At 45.8% G+C, this 22,639-nt stretch overlaps 1 protein-coding gene across 1 annotated transcript; it reads right to left on the bottom strand.

Annotated features, from left to right (window-relative positions):
- Positions 1 to 20,474: 20,474 nt before the first annotated feature.
- LOC142784429 (uncharacterized) lies at positions 20,475 to 21,858 on the bottom strand. The gene has a single exon (XM_075882798.1). It carries the CDS (start codon positions 21,814 to 21,816, stop codon positions 20,584 to 20,586), a length of 1,233 nt encoding a protein of 410 aa, XP_075738913.1. The 5' UTR covers positions 21,817 to 21,858; the 3' UTR covers positions 20,475 to 20,583.
- Positions 21,859 to 22,639: the final 781 nt, after the last annotated feature.

The following is a 22,639-nucleotide window of genomic DNA, read 5'->3' as shown; positions in this document are numbered from 1 at the left end:
TCCTCCTCCCGGATCCAGGCCTAGCGTTACGTTTTTCACAGCGCTTTGGCACTAACGTGCCCATTGTCTTCATCAGACAGTGCCACGGCGGTAATACAAGAAACTGGTGACGAGATGAACAAGAAGTAAGCTGCTTACGTACTTTGTCGGCATCCTCCGCCACTTTCTTGGGCTGATTGTTACCTTTTCGGGCGCATTTACAGGGCACCGCTCAACATGCACGCTGCAAATTTGTTAGGCCTACTGCGCTACTGTGGCCACCTCTGCACGTTTGGCCAATGCTTGCCGGCACCAGTGACTCGTTAACGCATATCGGCGACTGCCATTCCTCAGGCCTCAACATTCCAGCAAGACTTCCGCGATTGCTCCTCCACCGTTCCTACAAACTACGGACGCCCCTCCAGCGCCTTGGGCACTCATCAAATTCCGCTCATTAAATATCAGCACGCCTCAACGGAACGTAACTGAAGTACAAGATACTGCTGTAGCAAACACAGTTACAATCCTAAACATTGATGAACGCTCCAGCCGTCCTTCGCCGCTGAAGATTACTGTTAGAGTTGGTCAAGTCAACATTCCTTTCCTCGTTGACGACGGCGCAACCGTATCATTGCTTACCTTACAAGATTTCAAGAAGTACTTTTCGGGGACCAGACTACTTGACTTAAACGTTGTTCATCATGACTATTCAAAGAAATGCATTCACAACCTCGGATACTTCTCTGCAGACGTTCGGTACAATGATACCACCACTGTTGTCCCATTTTACGGGACGAAAGAGGGTTCTTCACTTCTTGATTTTGATGCCATTCGAAGCCTTTCATAACCATTGACGGTGCAACATTGTCCAGCTCAGAAGTTTCAAGTTCAGAAACCCTAAGAACTCCTGCCAATGCTCCTTCTGAATTTCATCCCCTCTTCACCCAGAAACTCGGACTGGGGAAAGGCTACATGCACAAAGTGAAACGCCATCAAGGTGCGCATCCTGTTGCTGCCAAATATCGCAGATTGCCATTTATGCTTAGACTACAAGTCTTCGATGAACTTTCTCGTCTTGAAAAATTAGGTGTCATCGAGCGAGTTTCAGCATCAAATCGGGTCTTGCCACTGGTCATGGATGGTTCCTTAAGACTTTGTGTGGACTTGCGTGAACCAAACAAGGCTATCGTGGTTGATGGATTTCCCCTACCGCACATTGAAGGACTTCTGCAGCAACTTACAGGTGTTGTTTACTTTTAAAAACTACCATCAACGTTACATCAAGTTAGCTTTTAGGAATCAAGTAGGGACTTAACTACCTTTTTAACACACGATGGTTTATTCAGATTCCATAGAGTTTGCTTTGGGCTTGCATCTGCCCTGCTGTTTTTTTTAGAAAATGATGTCAGACATCTTGAAAGATTGCCCTGAAGTACTGTGCTACTTAGGTGACATTTTGTTCTAGGGTCGAACGCGTGCTGAGCATGATGCAAATTACAAGCAGTACTAAGACGCATAAGCAACACAGGAATGAAACGAAATGACAAATGTGGCTTTGCCGTTAAGCATATTCAATTTTTAGGACACGAAGTCGCTGCCAGAGGATTGTCTCCTCGTGAATCCAAAGTGCATGAAATTGTTACATGCATGTTTAATAATCTTCTTTGTCTAATAGTCTAATAGAACTTTACTCCTATTTTTGAATGTTTGTGAAATATTTTGCAACCATCACTCGATCCTCCACAGAGCTTCTGAAGAAAGACGTCACATTTACGTGGGGTACCGACCAAGCTTTTGCTTTTTCTCACCTAATCATTCTACTGACGACTCCACCCATATTGGCTCACTTTGACCCATTCGCTCCGACGGAAGTTCGAACCGATGCTAGTGGTCACGGAATCGGAGCTGTGTTAGCCCAACGCCAACGGGGACACGACCGAGTTGTCGCCTACGCTAGCCGCCTCCTCACAGCTGCTGAGCGCAACTATTCTATTACGGAGCTTGAATGTCTCGCTCTTGTTTGAGCAGTCTCAATGTTCCGCCCGTATTTATATAGCACTAATTTGTCTGTGATAACTGACCATCATGCGCTATGTTGGCTTACGTCACTGAAGGATCCTACTGGCCGGCTCGGGCGCTAGGCTCTGAGACCCCAAGAGTATACCTACACTGTGACGTACAAGTCCGGATGCCTACATCAGGACGCAGACTGCCTGTCCCGCTTCCCGATCACTGAGTCAAGCACTATGCCTGACAACGACACCGAGCCTTGCGTCTTTTCCCTTTTGCAAATGACATGCATCGGTGACGAGCAGCGCCATGATGCGTCCCTACGTGCTATCATTGAGCGCCTCGAATCACCATCTTCCAGTCAGTCTCATCGCTCATTCGTGCTCCACGATGGTGTATTATACCGCCAAAGTATTGAACCAGATGGACCAGCTCTGCTGCTTGTCATTCCGAAACACCTTCGCTCGGAAGTTCTACATGAACTTCATGACCTTCCGACTGCTGGTCACCTTGATGTGTCACGCACTTATGACCGAATACACTGACGCTTCTTTTGGCCTGGGCTTGCACGCTCAGTCAGAAGATACGTTGCGGCTTGTGAGAAATGTCAGTGCCGCAAAACACCATCCACACTTCCCACTGGACGCCTTCAACCACTTAATATTTCGTCAAAACCGTTCTACCGCGTTGGCTTGGACCTACTTGGCCCTTTTCCCGTGTCTTCCTCAGGTAACAAGCGGATAGCCGTGGCCACCGACTACGCCACGCGTTTTGCCATCACACGAGCTCTCCCAACAAGCTGCGCCACAGATGTCGCCGACTATCTCCCCAAGGACATGATTTTGCAACACGGAGCCCCACAGCAGCTGCTTAGAGACCGTGGCCGCACCTTTTTTGTCGACGGTCATAGCCGACATCTTGCAGTCCTGTAAAACAAGACTCAAGCTGACTACGTCATACCACTCGCAAACCAATGGACTCTCCTAGCGTCTAAATCGAACTCTTACAGATGAGACGTCCCCCGCTACGCCACCGATCGCCAAAGAAAGGGAAGAACACTCAACCCTTTTTCTATCCGGTTCCCTCTTGGCTACGTGTCTCAATCATTTCTCACATACAGGGATTCGTGCTGGGGCCGGGAAGTAAGAGACGCTACGACTTGTTTCTGTTTACTGATTCGTTAAATTTAATACTAACTTAAAACATCGTATACCGCGTACATCAACCACTACAATAAATTATAACACATGATTTGGACATTTGCGACATGCGACGCCGGATACATAAGGGAAATAACGGCACCAATACAAAGGTGCCTCAATACAAAGTAAACACATGACGATACAAATGATAAAGCAGTAAACTAACAAAACCACGCAATGTCTCAATTCGCCACCTCCCTTCCCGCAAAGTTACTCTAAATAAGGTGCATAAAGTCCGTCTCACGAAAGGTCCATGTTGACGGGGGCCTCGGAGCTGGTTGTTCAAATCGGGGCCGAAGGTTGGTTCTTTCCGTCGCGGTCTGATCTGTCTCCTTCTGTCGCTGTCTTCATCGTCTTCGTCATCGTCGCCTACGTCGTCCCTCTTAGTGGTTTCCATCTTAGCTTCTCTATCATTTCGAGCTCATCGCATCATCTCTCTGACTCCCTTTGACTCTTCACATCGTATCTCTCGGATCCCCAAGCTCGTCTCGTAGTCCCCTTTTTGTAGGACCCGACTCCGCCCTACCGGGGCACCAAAACCAGTCTACGTGGCATATCTCCACGCGGCATATCTTTTCTTCTCTTTCCAAGTGTCGTTTTCGGCGGCCGCTCCCGTGGCCTACACCAGTAGAAAACCCTCTCCCGAACAAAGCCGAGCAAGTAAAATGTATAAACTCAAGCTTCAGGGAGAGTGATGGGCGCGCCGTCCGAAGACACTTTAATTACGGGCGAACAATGGTTCCAATGCTTCCGGTACTTGGTGAGCCGATGTCCAGACCAAGTCTAAACGTTTTCATGCAGCTCGGTGTCTCCCGCCAAATTCTCCGTAGCCGCCGCTTCTTCGTCGTTCACCGCCGCGGGCGGCCATCCGCGCAGAACGCAGTAATGCGCCATGGAGCCACGGAGTCTGACGGAAAGACACACTGGACACGGCACAGGCGCTTGCCGCAAAGGTCGCTTTCCCCGAACCAACAAAAGGGTGTTCTGCTGCTCCCGCATGCCACAGATCTGAAGGGTGCGCGCCGATTACTGTACTCTGTCACACGGTCTGTAGACGACAAGGCGCCGCCCGGTCCACGATTTTGCGTGGCGGAGCCCGTGAGCACAGCAGAAATAATCCTTCTGGTACTTAACTCCGGAACGCCCTTTATGCGTGGGTTTGAGAAACGAGCGCACACATCTCGAAAGGAGCGGGGCTCAGTCCGTGTTTGCGGGGACGTCACACAGACATGCTCGATAAGTATGTTTCTACTAACCACACCGACTGGGATCTCGCGTTGCCGTACGTCACATTTGCCTACAATTCTTCGCGCCATGACAATGCCTGTTACTCTCCATTTTTTCTGCTGTTTGGCCGAGAACCAACATTGCGTCTGGACACCATCATACCGTCCCCTGGAGTACTGACCAGTGAATATACCATGGACACTATCACACGGGCCGCTCTCGCACGCGAAATCACCCGTACTCGCCTTCTGACCTCTCAAGAGAAGCAACGGCGCTAGTATGACCAACGACACCGCGATGTACACTTTCCGCCCGGTTCTTTGGTCCTGCTCTGGTCTCCGACCCGTCAAATTGGCTTGTCAGAAAAACTGCTTACTTGCTACAGAGGCCCATATCGAGTCCTTCGTGTGGTTACTCCTGTAACATATGAAATTGGTCCAGCCACCCCGTCGCCTTCATGTGCCCAACAGGCTACCGATATTGTACATGTTGCGCGCCTGAAACCCTACACCTCTCCTAGTGACGTTGACATTTAGATGCGCCGAGACGGCGCTTGTGCCGCCGGGGGTTATGCTACATGCATGTATATTAATATTCTAGGGGGCGACGCACGTGTGTGCCCGACGAGGAAGACGAAGAGTTGTCTCCGCTCGATCGCATACAGCTGGCTCGGCATCGCCACGAATACTGTGCACTAGTCACTCTAGACTTAGCTAAAGCGTACGACAAAGTGGAATATCCTATCCTAATCCAGCAGATGCAAGACCATCGCTTTCCAAAATATATAACAGCATGGATTAGAGAGTTTGTGAAAGACAGAGAATTTTATTGCTTCTTGGATGGATGCTCTTCTAAAAAATATAAGCAGACACGAGGTGTACCTCAGGGCTCAGTATTATCCCCGGTGTTATTCAACATATTACTAAGTTCCATTCCAACTCATCAGGATATCCAAATTTACGTATATGCAGATGATATTGCTTTCTTTGCAACAAACAGTGATCTGCACTCATTGTATCGGGCATTACAGAATTACATGAACGTGCTAGAAGGATGGCTTGACAATATCCATATGTCATTGAACGTCAAAAAAAGCACGCTTCTGCCATTCTCTTTTATGGATCGTGTCAGCATTTCCCTGATGTATCGTACCGAGGTCATTCCCCAGGTCGATTTCCTGAAATACCTAGGCATCGTATATAATAGGACGCTAAATTGGAAAAGCCATATAGACGAGGTTGGCTGTAAAGCGTCACGTGCCTTGGGGTGGTTACGCAAATTGGGAAACAGAAAAATAGGATTGCGTAGGAGTTCATTGATAATGATTTACAAGATGTATGTACGGCCTAATATGGAATTCGGGTGTGTATTATTTTCAGGCAGCGCGGCTTACAAGATGAGACAATTAATATTATTAGAAAGAGAAGCTTTGCGCTTGTGTCTTGGACTCCCAAAATTTGTGGCAAATAATGTTTTGTATGTGGAAGCGCGCCTTCCACCTTTGTTAACTCGGTTTAGAATACTTACAGTCCAAACTTTCTTAAAAATATACAATTCGCCTCTGCGACAAGCTTCATACGTTTTTATTCAAGAACCAACCGCATTCTTTGGAACACAATGGTCTAGACTACACTCCCCTCAGATTAGGTTCGTCCAAGCGTTGCTAGAGCCTCTCAATGTAAATATTTATCAGATTTGCATAACGAAGACACCTAATTCAAAACTTTAAATTAAATTTGATGATATTTTCCCCTCTAATGCAAAACAACTGCCCCTTCAATATTTAAATATTCGGTTAAAAGATTACTTGACTCATCTGTCCATAAACAACATTATTGCGACGGATGCATCCGTATTGAACGAAAAGGCTGGAATAGGCATCTTCTGTACCTCTCTCGACTGCTCTTTCTCAATTCGATTACCAGATTACACGCCTATATTCATCGCTGAATTATTTGCTATAATTCTAGCGCTTCGTAAACTTCCTGCAAGCGAATCAGAAGCGGTCATACTTACCGATTCTCTCTCAGTATGCACTGCACTATCTACAGCAAAAAATTTGACATTAATGAGTATGATTAGCAGTTTATTACCAGAAAACCTGAAAAAATTTCACTTGCTATGGATACCCGGCCACTGCGGAATTTATCCAAATGAGATGGCAGACTCGTTAGCCAAAGCATCTTTGAGCGGACCAATCTTACCTATTTTACCTGGTTTCGCCTACGTAACAGCACTAAGATATAGAAAGGCTTGTTTGCACAAAGAAATAGAAAAATTATCATTGGATAAAGTCAGAGACTTCGTACATCTAAGATATTGCTGGAACAAACACTGGTGTGTATCTCGGCAGTTAGAAACTACAATCACCAGGTTACGATGCAGAATTCCGCATCTGAATTACTACCTACATAAAGCTGGACTAACAGCATCTCCGTTGTGTCTCTTTTGCAAGGAATCGGAATGAATAAATCATTTCTTTTTATACTGTAAACGTTATGCTTATCAAAGAAAAAGATACCTGGTCGAACCAATTGAGAAGCTAGGTTTAAAAATAAACGTGGAACTAATTTTATCCTTCGGAGGGATTACATTAGGTTATAGCCACAGGGAGGTTTTCTCTGCTGTGTGCAAGTACATAAGGGCAACAAAAAGATTACCCTGTTAGCCTATCGTTATTATTTACAACTACGAGACTACCTGAATGCCTGACTGAACACACTTGATGATCCTACCGCCCGGTTCTTGGCCGATCCCCCTTTGTGGGCGAGTGCCAGCAAAGCTGAAGGTACATCATCATCATCATCATCATCATCATCATTGCTGGTGAACCGGTCACGCCATTACCGCTGGTTTTGAATATATCTAATCCCCAGCGTCATCGTTTCTTTTTCGTAACTATATTTGTAATGCACCAACAGCTTGCATATTGTAAAACAATGCATTCATTTCTCGGTCTCGCTGGCTATTACGCAAAGTTCATTCCTTATTATGCTGATGTGATTGAACCGCTGCGTTTCATGTTACGTGAAGGTAAAATATTCAATTGGTCCAAAGAAGCTAATTCGGCTTTCAACAACATCGAAGAAGTACCGGCTGCAAACCCTGTCATTCAACTCTTTCACGAGAAGCTTCCAATAGTCATTACGACTGCTGCGTCCAACTTAGGTTTGGGTGCCGTTTTTCAACAACTAAAAGGTGATCAGTTTTTTACAATTGCTTTTGCTTCGAGAACTTTGTGTACTGCTGAACGCAGATACTCTGCTGGTAAGCGTGAAGCCCTAGCCTGCCTCTTTGCTATTGAAAAATGGATTGTGAACTTATGGGGTAGACATTTTACATTACGCACTGATCATCAAGCTCTTGTTACATTACTTTCTGCGGGATCAGAGGGCCGATGCCCATTACGCATTTCAAGCTGGTGTGTCAGACTTTTATTTTACAATTTCACTGTACTGCAAGGGTTCACGTAACGTTGTGGCAGATGCACTTTCTCGTTTAACTCCATATCTTTCCATCTGTCCTGAACTAGAATGAGAAATACTCACTCTCGTTACTTCTTGCATAAGTAAAGCTGACCTACAAGCAGCAACTACTGAAGATGCTACATTGCAACATGTGCTTGCATTCATTGCTAATGGCTGGCCAGACAAAAAATCTGCCACCAAAATTACTGCCCTACTTTGCAGTCAGACTTGAGGTGTTCTGTGTAGAAAACTTAGTTTTCTATGCAGATAGAGTCCCAATGCCTGCATCAATGTGCGACAGACTTGTGCAATTGGCTCATGAAAGCCACCCAAGCATTGTCTGGACGAAACAATGGCTTAGAGAGCGATACTGATGGCCTGGCTTGGATAGCCAAGTTAAACGTGCTGTTCGAAACTATTAAGTAGATCAAACAGCTAATAGATCTGCTAAACCTGTTTTTGCTTTCATCTAGCCTGTGTCGTGGCTAAGCAAACCATGGGAAAAGATAGGCATGGACATTGTCGGTCAACTTTAACGTGCTCCATACGACTGCAGATTTGCAATTACATTAGTTGGCAACCACTCTAATTGGCCGGAAGTTTGTTTTACTCATGCAGTCACTTCTGAAGTGGTATTGGCATTCTTTACAGCACGTTTCAGTAGGGAAGGCTTCCCCGAAGCATTGTTACAGACAACGACCCTCAGTTCAAGTCTCAACTATTCGAAACTTTCCTCTCAAAAAGAGGGATTCTACATTTTTGTCATCGAACTACTATCCACTAGGCAACGGCTAAGTTGAACGTTTCAACAGAGTTCTGCAAAGGCAAATTCAGCTCACTCAACTTGAATGCCGCCCAATGAAACATGCTGTTACAGATAATTAGACACGTATCGCTTTCCGCCTAAAGGTACTACTTGCTTTTCACCTGCGCAACTTTTGCATAATCGCCAACCCCGTTCTGAAGTCAGCATTGCAGGGTTACACCCAAACTCTCCTGTTCCTTCGCCAACGTTGGATTCTGTGAGAACACGAGTATTAAATAAGGAACAGGCAGTTAAACCACGCATTGTTTCAAAGCATGGAGCGAAGCCACCTAAGTTACAGGTGAGTCACAGGGTCAAAGTTTGTCTTCCGGGCAAGCAGATTAAGTACAAGGTTTCAGATACTATTAGTAGTCAACTTGGACTGAATTCGTTCTCCTTGAGTGATGGCAATGTATGGAATGCTTCAAAGCTCGTACCGGTTCATGCCGAGCAAAACTCAACTTCACAGCAGAATTCGCTTCCTATGCCTAATTCTTCATTCATGCAACAGATTTACTCCCCACCTTCATGTTCTCCTGCAACGCCCAAGTTAGTGACTCTTCCACGAACCACCTTACAGGCCCCTTCACAAGAAACGGCTGATGTGCCCAGCACAGTGCAGATTGTTTAGAAGGCGGAAGATGTCTCAGGTACGAATGTGTCATGTACGAACACTCCAGAACTGCTACCGCTCTCCGAAGATGAGCATGTAGGTGAGCCCCAAGGCACAAAATTTTCTGAGATGAATAAGGCTCCATCGACAAACCGTTCATCTCATGCTCCGGCATGCCGTCGTTTCAAGTGACGCCAAAAAAAAAAACTGGTGGGTTACAAAAATTATGTTCCTTGAGCAAGCTCCTGCATTTCTAGATGTGATAACTATTGTATATTGTTGTTTTCTTTTGTGATTTGCTACAAGATATTTTCAGCTGTTATGCCTAATTCTCATGAACATCCAAAAATTTATTGCATTTTTACTAGTGGGCTCAGTGGGCAATGTCACAGCGGCGCGGCTACAATGCTGAAATCGTTCCTGTTCTTTACGCAGCTTGCCCTTGGCCTTGGTGTCACTTCCTTGCATCACCTGACTTCTGTCGGCAACACGGATGGCCGGTGCGCTGCAGCCACTTTGGACGGCTTCAGCTCAGGTACCTTTCACCGCTCCTGAGAAGATCTGGTCACTTCGTCGCTCCTTGGCCGGGATTCACATGATCACAGCTGTGCGTACTGTGCCTCCCCTATCTGCCTTCCGGTAAAGTGCTACGCTTCATCCAATCCCGTTCCCACTCAAGCGAAGTGCGACAGGAATAAAGTGACGTCACCCTAACCAGCCCAATCGCTGGTTTCCGGAGTGCCACGACACCACTACCGGGACACGATAAACTACCCACGCAGCTATCGCACTTCTTCAGTGGGCAAGGTGACAGCGGCACCGCTACAATGCTGAAATCTTGCCTGTTCTTTACGCAGGCACAGTATTTTGAAACTTACTGTTTTCGGTCTGATGATCGTTTCCTGCTGCTGTTTCCTTGCCCACAGTGTTGCATTCTGTCATTCTTGACGGTTTTCGCGCCAATATGCATCGCATTACCAGTATTTTATCAAGCGGTGATGCTGAGCTTAATTCTGGGCCCATTCACACAGCCTCGTCGACTGCTGCTGCTAGGACTACGACTGATAACGACCGCTTTATACCTGACATGCTTGCCCAACTAATCGATGGCCAAAACCAAATAACCAAAGACATCGCAGATCTGAGACTTTCTCTACATTCTCGCTTTGCTGCCTTTTGAATGGCGTCTCTCTGCCCTTGAGCTTTCATCAACCGTTTCAGCTAACTTAGCACTTCCTGGTAATCTTCATAAAAAAATGAATAGCTTTCGGCTGCTGTCGGCAAGCTTGCCCTTTCTTCGCCAAACCTCGACCCGCAGAACAGTCTGACACAAAACAGAGTGCAGGCACGTCTGGACGAGCTAGAAGACAGGTATAAGTGCAACAATTTATTTGTGTATAATAATTGTTATTCTCGGAAAACATGAGAACAAACCGAGCAAAAAGTTGCAGCAGCTTCATCAACTGTCCTTGGCAATGAACTTTTTTGCGAGGCAATAGAAAGCGCGCATCGTATAGGTGCTTACTCTGCATCCAAGTGTTCAGCCTATAGTTATTCAGTTTGCTTCGTACAAAACAAGAGACAACATGTTATCTTCGAGATCACTACTGCGGTCTGGCAACCTATCTGTATCCGAAGACTTCTCGCCCAGTACTCGACTAGCAAGATAATATTTGCGGGAATTCGCTAAAAGTTTGCCTCAGTCTCATCGTTTTCGATTACGATATAATAAGCTGTTTGTAGACGAGACATGCTATGTGTATGATGCCGATGGGAAGTGTGAGAAAGCTATCAGCCAGCCTGCTAAAAATTTATCCCTTACACGATGTATCAGCTGCTACATCTTTATGCAATGCTCAAGATATAACTCCCACTTCATCATAGGGCTATGCGAGGGGGCGGGATGTATTCTCACTTCATCCTTAATCATAGTGCATCCGTATTGTTGTCAAACGCTATAAGCATAATTAACAAGCGCGATTAATTACACTCCTAACAAATACTGCTGGCTCTGACATTATCACTCCATCAGAAACCTGGCTCAACACTGCAGTGCGTGACGATGACATATTTATTGATTGATATCGGTTTTCTATCTATAGCCGTGATCGCATTGACGGTCATGGGGGAGGTGTTCTTCTTGCCATATTGAGCACTTTCAAATCATTGCAAAGCATTGTTGAGACAGAAATAGAAACCGTCTGGGTATGCGTTGTATTCGGGCATCAGAAAATAATTGTTGGCGTTTGCTATCGACCACCCAATAATCCCCCTACCTTTGTTTCAGACTTACACGATGTACTCGGTTGTATTGTGGCACAGTATCATTCATCACTGATAGTATTACGGGGTGACTTCAATTGCGATTAACATATCATGGACTCTTGATCCCCCTGCCTTATCACCATATTCCTCGTAAAGTCAAGAATTTCTTGAATTGTGTTCTCTTTCTTTCTCATATTGTCACGGAGTCGTGACGTTGCCGAAGACAGGAGACTTCGTGTTCGGATTTAACTGTTTATTTGGGCGAACCTGTGCCCAGTAAACGGAAAGTCCGATTACAGCAGCAGTCTTGCACAGATAGCAGTCTCGGACTGATAGCGGCGAACGGAGCGTCGGCCTTCGTTCAACAACTCACGAGCGGCGAAGCGCGTCGGCATTTATACTCTTGCCATCGAATTTTCTAGCGTTATCGCTGGCGGTGGCGTAGGTTCCAGAACAATCTGTACCATTCGCACAGTGGGCGTGATCTTATTGAAATGATCTACTACAGTCCGGAACCTTCTCGAAAACTGCAGGTGTGGAAACACGACGACGTCTTCCAAGTACACAAGGCAAGTATGCCACTTCAATCCTGCTAGTACTGTATCCATAACGCGTTGAAAAGTTGCAGGCGCTGAGCAAAGGCCGAAGGGCATCACCTTAAACTCGAAGAGGCCGTCCGGTGTTATAAACACCATCTTCTCTCGGTCTCTTTCGTCGACTTCGATTTGCCAATAGCCAGTCTTGAGGTCTATTGACGAAAAGTACTTGGCGTTATGGAGCCGATCAAGTGCGTCGTCTATTCGTGAGAGGGGATACACGTCCTTTCTTGTGATTTTGTTCAGGCGGCGATAATCGACGCAGAAACGTAGGGTCCCATCCTTTTTCTTCACTAACACCACGGAGGATGCCCATGGGCTCTTGGACGGCTGGATAATGTCATCCCGCAGCATTTCATCAACTTGTCTCTTCATGGCCTCACGTTCTCGCGTCGAAACCCTGTACGGACTCTGACGGAGTGGTCTGGCATTTTCTTCGGTTATGATGCGATGTTTCGTGATTGGGGTCTGCCGAATTTTCGATGACGACGAAAAGCAATCTTCGTATTGCAGGAGCAGGGCCTTGAGCTGTTCTTGCTTATCTTATCGTTCGGAAGTCTGGAATTGACGTCGAAAGCTATGGGAGGGGCTTGGTTCCTCTGAGCAGGTTCCGCAGAATCGGCGAGGGCGAAAGCACTGGTGGCTTCGACAATTTCTTCGATGTATGCGACCGTTGTTTCTTTGTTCACATGTTTGTACTCATTACTGAAATTCGTGAGCATAACCGTTGCTTTGCCTCCCCGCAGCTCTGCAATTCCTCTTGCGACGCAAATATTTCGGGTGACCAAGAGATGCTGACTGCCTTCAACGACGCCTTCCAATTCAGGTGATTTAGGAGCGCCGACTGAAATAATGACGCTGGAGCGAGGCGGGATGGTGACTTGTTCTTTCAGCCCATTCAAGGCATGGTGTCCTGACGGCGTGCGCGGCGGTAGTGCTTCTTCTGTGGATAACGTTATCGACTTTGTTTTTAGGTTGATGACAGCACCATGGAGGCATAAGAAGTCCATGCCAAGGATCACATCTCTCGAGCAACGCTGTAGGACTACGAAGTCTGTAGGATAAATACGGCCGTTAATGGTGACTCTCGCTGTGCAGATTCCTGCCGGCGTTACGAGATGACCTCCGGCTGTGCGGATTTCAGGGCCTTTCCAAGCTGTCCTAACTTTCTTTAACTTCGCGGCGAACGACCCACTAATGACAGAATAGTCAGCTCCAGTATCGACGAGAGCGGTCACACTGTGGCCGTCGATAAGAACGTCGAGGTCGCTAGTTCGCCGTCTCGCATTACAGTTAGGGCGTGGCGTCAGGTCACGGCTGCGTCGGCTTGTTCCGCTGCTTCCATGTTGCGTTGTCAGGCCACCTTCGGTAAGTGAGCTTTCGTCATCAGGGCTTTGCCTGGTTGGCGTTGTGTTCGGAAAGCTCCGTCGCGGTGGCGTCGTCGTCGGAGGATCTTCGGTAGTTCGTCGCACAGCAACCGCACCTCCACCGGTTGCTGCCCTTAGTTTCCCGGATACGGGCTAGGAGACCGGCCCCGCGTTGGGCCGGAGTACTGCCGGGGGTGCGGTGGCATGCGGCGGCTGGGCGACGGCGAACGGGAAGGACTTCGTGGTGTCCATTGAGCTCCTGTCAGGTAGTCGGCGATTTCACGTGGCTGTTCTCCTGGCTGCGGACGTGGTGCATCGACGGCGAAGCCACGCAGTCCCATCTGTCGGTACTGGCAACGGCGGTAAGTGTGCCCGGCCTCGCCGCAGTGGTAGCACAGTGGGTGGTGGTCAGGGGTGCGCCAAACGTCGGTTTTCCGCGGCGCACTGCGCTGGCCCGCTGGCGAACGGTAGGTCGTCGGTGGGGTGGTGGCGGTGGTGGTGTCTGGCGACAGAAGTGCGACGGGGCGGCGTTTCGGCGTGGACGAGGAGGAGCGTTGTGGCGCACTGCAGCGGCGTAGCTCATAGTTTCTAGCTCGGGCAGCGGTGTTTGGGGAATTCGAAGCGATTGCCGAACTTCTTCTCGCACAATGTCGGCGATCGAATCCACTTGAGGTTGCGCCGAAGGCAACATTTTGCGCAGCTCTTCCCGCACGATCGCTTGTATCGTTTCACGCAGGTTGTCGGAGTCACTGGCTTGAGCAGCAGCGCATTCTGGAGTCAGGCGACGATTATACTGTCTGGTGCGAATGTCCAGGGTTTTTTCGATGGTGGTCGCATCGGATACAAAAGCTTGGACGGTGTTCAGTGGATTCCTCATTAGTCCCGCGAAGAGCTCCTGTTTGACCCCTCGCATGAGGAAACAAACTTTCTTCTCCTCAGGCATGTCTGGGTCAGCGTGACGAAATAGGCGGGTCATCTCCTCGGTAAAAATTCCAACCTTTTCATTTGGTAGCTGAACCCGGGTCTCTAGTAGAGCAGCGGCCCTCTCTTTGCGAGCGACGCTTGCGAACGTTTGCAGAAATGCGCCGCAGAAGACATCCCACGTTCGGAGCGTGGACTCCCGATTCTCTAGCCGGGTCCTTGCGGTGTCTTCCAGGTAGAAGTACACATGACGGAGCTTTTCTTCGTTGTCCCAGTGGTTGAGGGCGGCCACACGGTCGTATGTTTTTAGCCAGGTTTCCGGGTCTTCAAACGATGACCCATGAAACGTTGGTGGTTCCCTGGGTTGATGAATGACGATCGCGGGCTGGGACCCTCCGGTTGTCATAGTCGCTGCAGTAGAGGTCATGGCCTTGGCTTTCCGCGCCTTGTCTTGTAGAAGCCCGTACTCCGGTGGGAGACCTTGCTGTCGGCGGCTTGTTCGCTGCTCTTGGTTGGCGTCGGTGTCTTCTCCGCGACGTGGGCTGGGTTCACGGCTTGACGGGGGCGTCCGGTACATGAACGAAGCAGCACCTCGACCAGATGTCACGGGGTCGTGACGTGGCCGAAGACAAGAGACTTCGTGTTCGGATTTAACTGTTTATTTGGGCGAACCTGTTCCCAGTAAACGGAAAGTCCGATTACAGCAGCAGTCTTGCACAGATAGCAGTCTCGGACTGATAGTGGCGAACGGAGCGTCGGCCTTCGTTCAACAACTCACGAGCGGCGAAGCGCGTTGGCATTTATACTCTTGCCATCGAATGTTCTAGCGTTATCGCTGGTGGTGGCGTAGGTTCCAGAACAATCTGTACCGTTCGCACAGTGGGCGTGATCTTATCTAAATGATCTACTACAGTCCGGAACCTCCTCGAAAACTGCAGGTGCGGTTTGCGCTGAGAATCGTGTGGTGTTTTGGGACGATAACAAAAACTTGGGAAATAGAACGTGGCTATATCAACTTGTCCTTCAGCCTATTCGCATCACTATTGAGGGTGCAAATACACTAAACCTTATTCTTTCTACTCAATCTGATCTTTTTTTCTGATTTATCTTACTTACCTGGATTAAGGGATCGTTTGGCTATTTCATTTGCTCTTTCTATCCCCACTAAGCAAAAAATCAATCTGACAAAGTGCAATAGGAATTAAAATAGAGCTAATTTCGATGTGATTAACGCCGAGATGATCCATTATTTCGACAGTTTCATGATTGGTTTTAAAAACCGAAGCGTAATGTCAAATTTGAACCTTTCTTTTAGTAAAATTCATGAACTAATGGAGAACCATATTTGACTGCGTAAAACTTCATGTCATTTTGGCTCGCCATGGTACACCATTCATCTAAAAAGATTGTCTAATAAAAAAATCACTGTATCACCTTGTGAAGACTTCGTCATCATTCACCCGGTGGAATAACTATGAAGCAGCAAACATCGCCTACGTAACAGTCCTCAAACAAGCGAAAGCTAACTTCCAGCAACATATTTTACCATCCCTGTTGACCAACAACCCAAAAAAGTTTTGGCGCGTCATTAATGCTAACCATAACAACAAGTTGCATTTAGTCAATAATAATGGCATGCCTATTGCCGAATCTGATTGTGCGGAAATTTTAAACAACGATTTCTGCAAGAACTTCACAAGGTATACTGAGGCGACACCTACTTATCAACCCGGTTATAACTACTCAATCATGCTTCCTATTATCAATTCGCCCACTGGTATCTCAAAGCTTATTGATTCACTAACGACATCATCAAGCCCTGGCTCAGACTCAGTAACTCCGAAATTTTGAAAATGCGCCAGTGCCCTTTCGTCAATGTTTCTTGCACAGATTTTTCAGCAATCCATCGATAACGCCGCTCTCCCGCAGGACTGGAAGGTCGGGGAGGTGGTTCCGATACACAAGTCAGGCGGTAACAGTTCACCCTTAAACTACTGTCCCATATTATTAACCAGTATTCTTTGCAAAATATTAGAGCACATTATTTACACTATATCCTCACCTAATTTTTGGAAACACAATGTTTTTTTTTTCAGACGTGCAGCATGGTTTCCTCAAAATTTGATGTTGCGAAACACAACTGGCATCCTTCATTCACTAACTTCATGTTACTTTAGATCGTGGGTCACTAACTGATTCAATTTTTCTCGACTTCTCTAAGGCTTTCGACAAAGTAAGTCATAAATTACTGCTCTTAAAGCTAAAGCAACTTAACCTTGATATTAACGTCATCAGATGGATAGAACATTTCCTACTTAACCGCACACAGTTTGTAACTGCCAACGGGTGTTATTCTTCATCGTGTGCCGTTCACACTGGAGTACCACAGGGTTCCTCCGTCTTAGGACCCCTTTTACTTCTAGTTTAGAATAATGGTTTGCCTTTATGCGTTTCTTCTAACATAATACTCGTTGCAGATGACTGCGTTGTGTTCCGTGAAATTAACAGCCCAAATGACACCACTGCTCTTCAAAATGACATTGACTCCATTTTTAACTGGTGCACTACTTGGCAAATGAAACTAAATATCTCTAAATGCAAGGTATTGCGCATTTTCCGAATATCATCTTCTCCTGCTACTTACTCACTTAAAAGCATCTCACTCGAATCAGTCACCTCTTACCGTTATCTAGGAGTACACATCACCACTTGTTAAACTGGTCATTACATATGCACTCCATTATTAATAATGCAAATCGCATGCTTCGGTACATTCATCGCAACTACTCTTTCACTCCTGTCTCACTTAAACTACTTATGTACAAGACGCTGATTCGTAGCGAGATAAAATACGCCGCTGCAGTATGGGCTGATATTTCTAATGAATCAAACGCCTTCTCGTAATCTATGAAGGCTATGTATAGTGGTTGGTTATATTCTGACGATTTCTATATTACCTGATTGATAGTATTGTTACGGTTAAAGTCGAAGGGTGTTTATTATTTATTTTATTTATTCATTTATTTATTTATTTATTATTTACAATACTGCTGACCCCAGTTAAGGGGTTGTAGCAGGGTGGAAAGAAACGTGTGCTACATTTCACAATAAAACAGACAAAACGAACGCATAACATTAAAAAAACTGATTGAACTGATTGCCAATTCACAGTGGCGCGTGAATAAGATCTTGCGAAGGGCACAAAAAAGAAAAGAAGATACCGATACACGCATTGCAACAACACACACTGCAAAAAGAAGAGTACACATTATTGTCCGGCGAGTGCAATATACACCGAGAACCAGAACACGTATCAAGTGACTAACAAGACAGAAAAGTTTAAAAGTCAAGTAGACTTTCAAATTTGTAAATATCAGTTTGCTCGACAACATGACTTTCAAGGCTATTCCATTCATTCACTGTTCTTGGAAAAAAAGAATACTTAAAGACATTGATTCTCGGCTGGAAGGGGGTTAAGTTCAGTGAGTGACGGTGGCGGGATGAATGACCCGAAGAAAAATACGTTAAGTATTGATGAGTATCGCTTTTGAGAAGGTTCTTCACAATTTTAAAAAGAAAGCGTAAACGGCATAATTTATTTCTGTCTGCAATGTTCAATAAACCAGCCTTGACTGTCAGTTCCGAAACTGATGCGCGGCCATAGCAATGAAAGATAAAACGGACTGCTCTATTTTGTACACGATTTAGTTTAGATAAGTTAGCTGCCGTGAAAGGGTCCCAAATTACATTTCCATAATCGAGAATTGGTAACACAATGCATTTATAGGCTAGTAATTTTACGCTTGTTGGAGCATTTTTGAGAGACCTTTTCAAGTAGTGAAGTTTATACATTGATTGATTTGCAACGTTTGTAATGTGTTTATCCCAATGCAAGTTGTTACATATAAGTAAACCAAGGTATTTATACTCAGTTACTCGCGTTAGAACGTTATTCTCGACTGTGTAATTGAAAATAAGGGGTTGCTTCTTGTTTGTGATTGACATAACAGCACTTTTTTATAATTAACAGACATCTGCCATGTGTTGCACCACTGAATAACATCGTTCAGCTTCAAATTAAGGTTAATCTGGTCATCCAAAGAGTCTTCAGCAGAATAAATCGGACAATCATCGGCGTACAACCTAATTTTCATGTCATGCTCGCCAACAATGTCGTTAACATAAAGAAGAAATAACAACGGACCCAGAACCGAACCCTGGGGTACACCCGAAGTGACAGGTACTATTTTAGAAGGAGTGTCGCTGAAGATGACATATTGGTAACGAGAAGTAAGGTATGATTTAATCCAACTGCAAAGTTTATCATTTTTAAGAATGGCACTTAGTTTGATCATTAGTTTTACATGAGATATCTTGTCGAACGCTTTCGCGAAATCTATAAATATCACATCTGTTTTCTTACGGTCATTGATAGTCACGGCGAAGTCATGTACGGTTTCGACAAGTTTGGTCACAGTGGAAAAGCCGCGCCTAAAACCATGTTGCGCTGAAGAGAGAATCGAATGCCTTGTTAAAAAATTAGATATGTGCTTATGAATGATGTGCTCTAATAATTTACAACAAGTGCTGGTTAAAGCTATAGGACGGTAATTCGTAACTGACTGTTTATCCCCTTGTTTAAATAGGGGTTTAATTTTGGACACTTTCCAATCTTCCGGCAGGACGCCAGTTGAAAGAGACAAAGTAAAAATAATAACAAGGAATTTGGCGCACCACTCCGCGTATTTTTTTAGAAATGCATTGGGTATATCATCAGGTCCTGAAGATTTTTTTTCATCTCAGTTGAGGAGCAGATTAAGTATACCGGGTTCGGTAATTATAACATCCTCCACAGATGGCAGCATTCTATATTTATCAAAAGGCGGGATAGTTCCGTCGTCAACTGTAAATACGGACCTGAAGTTTTCGTTAAATGAATTCGACATTTCTGTAGAATCTGAGGTACAGATGCTATCTATTACGAAAGTGCTAGTTTCCGAGTGCTTAGGGGTTATACTTCGCCAAAATTAGGAGGGCGATTCTTTAATCATGCTGCTCAAGCGCACAGTGTAGAATTTACGCCGCTCTGTTTGCAGTAGGTCTTTTAGTTTACGAGAGAGTTGGGAAATTTCTTCCTTTAGCTTCGTATTACGATTTCTTTTGAACCGTTTGTTCAAGCGATTAATTTTTCTTTTTAAATGAATGATGTCACGGGTGATCCATGGATTCGAGGGATTTGCTGGTCGATAGCGGAAGGGAACATAGAGGTCAATGCATGCGTGTACTGTGTTCTTAAATTTCACCCAGAGAGAGTTAGCGTCGCACATAGTGTCCATAGAAGTACTCAAAAAGTGATCATACACAGACTCCAATCTGTCTTGTATACAAACATCGTTAGCAGCAGAGAAAATTGGAACACGAGTCTTTTTCAACCTTGTCTTTGGAAGAGAGAAACGAAATTGAGTTAAGACACACTTATGATCTGAGAGACCATCCAGTACCTCACACTCATAGTGACCGTCAATATTAGACCGAACAAAAACAAGGTCCAGTATTGATTTGCTTTCTCCGTGAATACGTGTATACTCATGAACTAGTTGAACCAAGTCAAATCGAAATGGAATATCGATCAACTCTTCGTTGTTGAAAGTATCATTAGTACCAGAAGAGAAGGTGGGCCATTCAATACCAGGTAGGTTGAAGTCACCACAGAGCACAAGTTTCGTGTCTTTCGTTATCTGGAGACCAATGTATTCCTTTCAATTCTGCAAAGCATCAATTCTGGTACCAGGGGGTCTGTAAACAACACCAATGACCATGCACTGTTTGTCGCGACACATCTTACAAAATAAGGCCTCAACGCCAATGGGGTCGGCCATTCTAGCAATTTGTATGTTATTTTTAAAGAGCAACGCCACACCGCCTCCCCTGGAATCACGATCTTTGCGATAAACACGATAATCTGGGGGAACAAATTCGCAATCATGGATTCCCTGGTGAAGCCAGGTCTCTGTCAATGCAACAATGTCCGGATGATGTATCGAGATCAGATGTTCTAGTTCAAGTGACTTGTTTACAATACAACGGCAGTTAACATTTAGTAGCTTAATAGAAGGGGATACGGAAGGTTGTCATATGGCTGATCGTTTTCGAAGAGGCACCTTATCATTTTTTTCTTTGTCCCACACATACATAGTCCCATTCACGGACACCTTATCAAAAACCAGCTTTACGTCCTCTTTCCGCTTACGGTTTTCACGTGTGCTGTCCCAAAGTTTCTTTCTGACTTCCCGAACATTCTGGGAGAAGTCTTCTGTAGTATACATTTTTGTGTTTTTTAGTTTAGGGCAGTTCTTAAATATTAAGAGCTTTTCGCGAAAATCGACAAGCTTCAAAATTACGGGGCGAATTTTGTTCTGTTTTTTATCTCCTAACCGGTGGCACCTTTCTACTCCTGAAACACTAATTTTTAAGGTTTCCTTAAAGAATGTGTTAATCACGCTCTCGTGCAAGGATTCCATGGTTTCGTTCTGTTGTTCTTTTAAGCCGTGAATGATGATGTTATTTCGCCGGCTGCGGTTTTCTAGATCGTCAATTTTATCTAAGACGAAGGTAACGTCGTCTTGAACCTTCGTGATAGTTGATTCGAAGGACTGAATTTTTTCACCGAAACCAGCAAGACAAGCGACTGAAGCTTCTAATGAATCGAGCCTATCGTTGAACTGCGCGAAAGAGTTGGTTAAGGCTTTCTGCGCATCACCAAAACTGTTCATCTGTTTCAATATTTCTTTTTGGCTATTAAGTACGTGTAGAATCAGTTCACGGTCAGTGAGATTAGAATGAAGCTGCTCTTCATTATCCGAGCTCCCCGAGACCGGCCCTGGGTTCTGCTCGATGTCACTGCATCTCAAAAGAAGATTAACAAATGCGCGGAAACTGAAAGAAGACAACACTCGTTTCACACCAATGGGGCAAGGCAGCAGCAAAAGACAAACATGGTTACTTCGAAAAGGTTTGGCTTCAGGCATGCGACTAACCTGCGCCAAGAAAAAAATGTTCCGGTTGAACATCGTTGCAGCCACGCTGCCGCCGTGCCCACTGAAGAGTCCGGGATGCGGTGGTGCATTTATGAGCTGCTGTTGTGATGACGTCACTCGGCCCCTGGCACTGCACTCGGAAAAGATGGCGAGCGTCCCCCCGGGTGGATCCGTGATGTGGCAGAAGTGTGACAATTGCTCGCTTTCTTCTTGAAGCAAAGTCGGATACGGGTTATCGGGGTGGTCCACCTGGCTCCATGGGGGAGCGTGCCCGGTGATTGCGATGCTGAAGATCTGCGCCAAGAAAAAAATGTTCCGGTTGAACATCGTTGCAGCCACGCTGCCGCCGTGCCCACTAGCGGAGCGAAGTTGATGATTTGGTAGTAATGGCGTCAGTATCTGCACCAGTTCTCGTCTTCCTCCTCTTCTCCTCTCTCGGCTCATACCCGTTGCATTTCCCGGATCCCAGACGAAGCCCGCTGGGGGAGTATGAATCATTCTGAATGTTGATGGTGAAACCGTTTAAGGCGGGTGGCATGTACCAGCTGGGTTTGGTTTGACCAACGGCCAGCTGATGTCAGCCATGCTACCACGTATGTCGAATCGCTCAAGCAATCAACATTGATAAATGGACCACTGTACTGAGGTAAAACTTTTCGCATAGGCCCCGTTTACGTGGTGGTGTCCACAACAACACAAAGTCTCCTTTGCAGTATTCTACAGGCTGATGGCGGCTGTCATAGCTTTCCTTTGATCGGTGTTGCGAAGCCACAGTACGAAGACGAGCAATACGCCGGGCTTCTTCGGCTAAGCAACGTGTCTTGGAGATAGAGTAGTCGCTGTGGAAGTCAAACGGTAGAATAGTATCGATGCTGCTTAACGGTGAACGTACGTAAATGAGGTAAAAAGGACTGTAATTGGTTGTCTCAAGTTTGGCCGTGTTATACGCATACGTAATGAAGGGGAGAACGTCATCCCAGTCCTTGTGGTCAGACGATACGTACATGGGCAACATGTTAGTCAGAGTTCTGTTCGTACGTTCTACCAGCCTATTCGTCTGAGGGTGATACGGGGATGAATGACGGAACTTCGAATTGCACAGATGAACCAGTTCTTCGACGGCGTCCGCAAAGAACTGATGACAACGATC

This window comes from Rhipicephalus microplus, unplaced genomic scaffold (genome assembly GCF_043290135.1).
Source record: "Rhipicephalus microplus isolate Deutch F79 unplaced genomic scaffold, USDA_Rmic scaffold_14, whole genome shotgun sequence".
In the NCBI taxonomy this organism is placed as follows: Eukaryota; Metazoa; Arthropoda; class Arachnida; order Ixodida; family Ixodidae; genus Rhipicephalus; species Rhipicephalus microplus.
Note: the sequence above shows the minus strand (reverse complement) of the source record. Positions and strands in the feature narration are given on the sequence as shown.